At 64.0% G+C, this 1,301-nt stretch overlaps 1 protein-coding gene across 1 annotated transcript in view; it reads left to right on the top strand.

The window, feature by feature from the left end:
• Window positions 1–510: 510 nt before the first annotated feature.
• Window positions 511–1,301, top strand: part of LOC122544153 (DNA-binding death effector domain-containing protein 2-like) — a 25,708-nt gene continuing 24,917 nt past the window's right edge. Inside the window, exon 1 of the mRNA XM_043683184.1 lies at window positions 511–1,024. Within this exon, the coding sequence (XP_043539119.1) occupies window positions 598–1,024 (427 nt within the window). The 5' untranslated portion in view covers window positions 511–597. The remainder of the gene's footprint in view (window positions 1,025–1,301) is intronic.

The raw sequence follows: 1,301 nt of genomic DNA, 5'->3' as shown, positions 1-1,301 counted from the left end.
CACCCCTCTCCCCTCATCCCCCTCCCCACACCCCTCTCCCCTCATCCCCCTCCCCACACCCCTCTCCCCTCATCCCGCCAGTTGATCTCTCGAGGTCCCTCCGCCTCTAACGGAAATAACGGTTTTTGGTTTGAATTTTGCCCCGGCTTGGGGGGGCGGGGTCGTGGGAGGACCAGACGTCACAGAGGCGATGACCCCATAGATAACACCCTCCTCCTCGCCGTGACGGAGCGGCGCATGCGCGAGGCAACCTCCCTCCCCCCCCGGTCGCGGTGTTGGTGGAGGGCTCGGCGTTGACGGCGAGGCGTCGGTTGGCGCAGGCGCGAGTCGGGCGGCCGTGGAAAGTGCCAGAAAAAGGGAAAGGAACATCAACATCGTCGTCGTCGTCGAGCGGAGCGATTTCGACGCGGTCTCGCTTTTCTGCGGTTGGAAGGATCCCGGGATTATTTATCGCGTTTAGTTTGGGGTTTAATCCGCCGTCGTTGGCGTAGTTATCTGTAGTTTTTGTTTTGTTTTGTTTTGTTTTGTTTTTATTCGGTGCGCTGCTTGACCGGTTTAGGCCTTAGGCCTTCTCCTTTCTCACCGTCTCGGCGAGTGATGGCGGCGGCGGGGCCGTTGAAACGGGCTCGCTGGCAGGAAGAGGACACGCTCGCCTCTTACCGCATGCTGTCCCTGCACCAGATGTTCGAGCTGGTCGGCTCGCAGCTCAGCCGGGCCGACGTCGAGGCGCTGTCCTTCCTGCTGGCTGAGGCCTACCCGCTGCAGCGGGCGCTGCGGGCCGGGGAGGAGATGGAGGCGGAGGAGGGCGCTGCCGCGGACGATGCCGTCCCCGGCCCCCGCGCCCCGGCCCCGGCCCCGGCCTGGGACGAGCCCGGCTGCTGCAGCAGTGGCGTCCGGCTGCTGTTCGAGCTGGAGCGGCGAGGCCTGTGCGACGAGACCAACTTCCGGCACCTGCTGCAGCTTCTCAGGGTCATCAGCCGCCACGACCTGCTGCCCTACGTGGGCTGCAATAGGGGCCGAGCAGGTAGGAGAGCCCCGGGGATCCGATGGCCGAGATGGGGTGGCTGGGGGAGAGGAAAGAGGGGTGTGGGCCGGCAATGGAGGGGGTGGGGTTGTCTCTCTCTCACTTTTCTCTTTTCCCTTGGGCGTCTGAGGGGAGGGGGAGAAAAAATGAGGACTGCATCCCTTGTCCCCGGCGTGGTCTCCTCCACACCTGGATCATTTGAAGACCATCTCTGGGACACCTGCACCCATCAAACCACCACCACCCTGTGGCTGAACACTTCAACTCCCCCCCCCCT

Source organism: Chiloscyllium plagiosum, chromosome 47, assembly GCF_004010195.1.
Source record: "Chiloscyllium plagiosum isolate BGI_BamShark_2017 chromosome 47, ASM401019v2, whole genome shotgun sequence".
Lineage (NCBI taxonomy): Eukaryota > Metazoa > Chordata > Chondrichthyes > Orectolobiformes > Hemiscylliidae > Chiloscyllium > Chiloscyllium plagiosum.
Note: the sequence above shows the minus strand (reverse complement) of the source record. Positions and strands in the feature narration are given on the sequence as shown.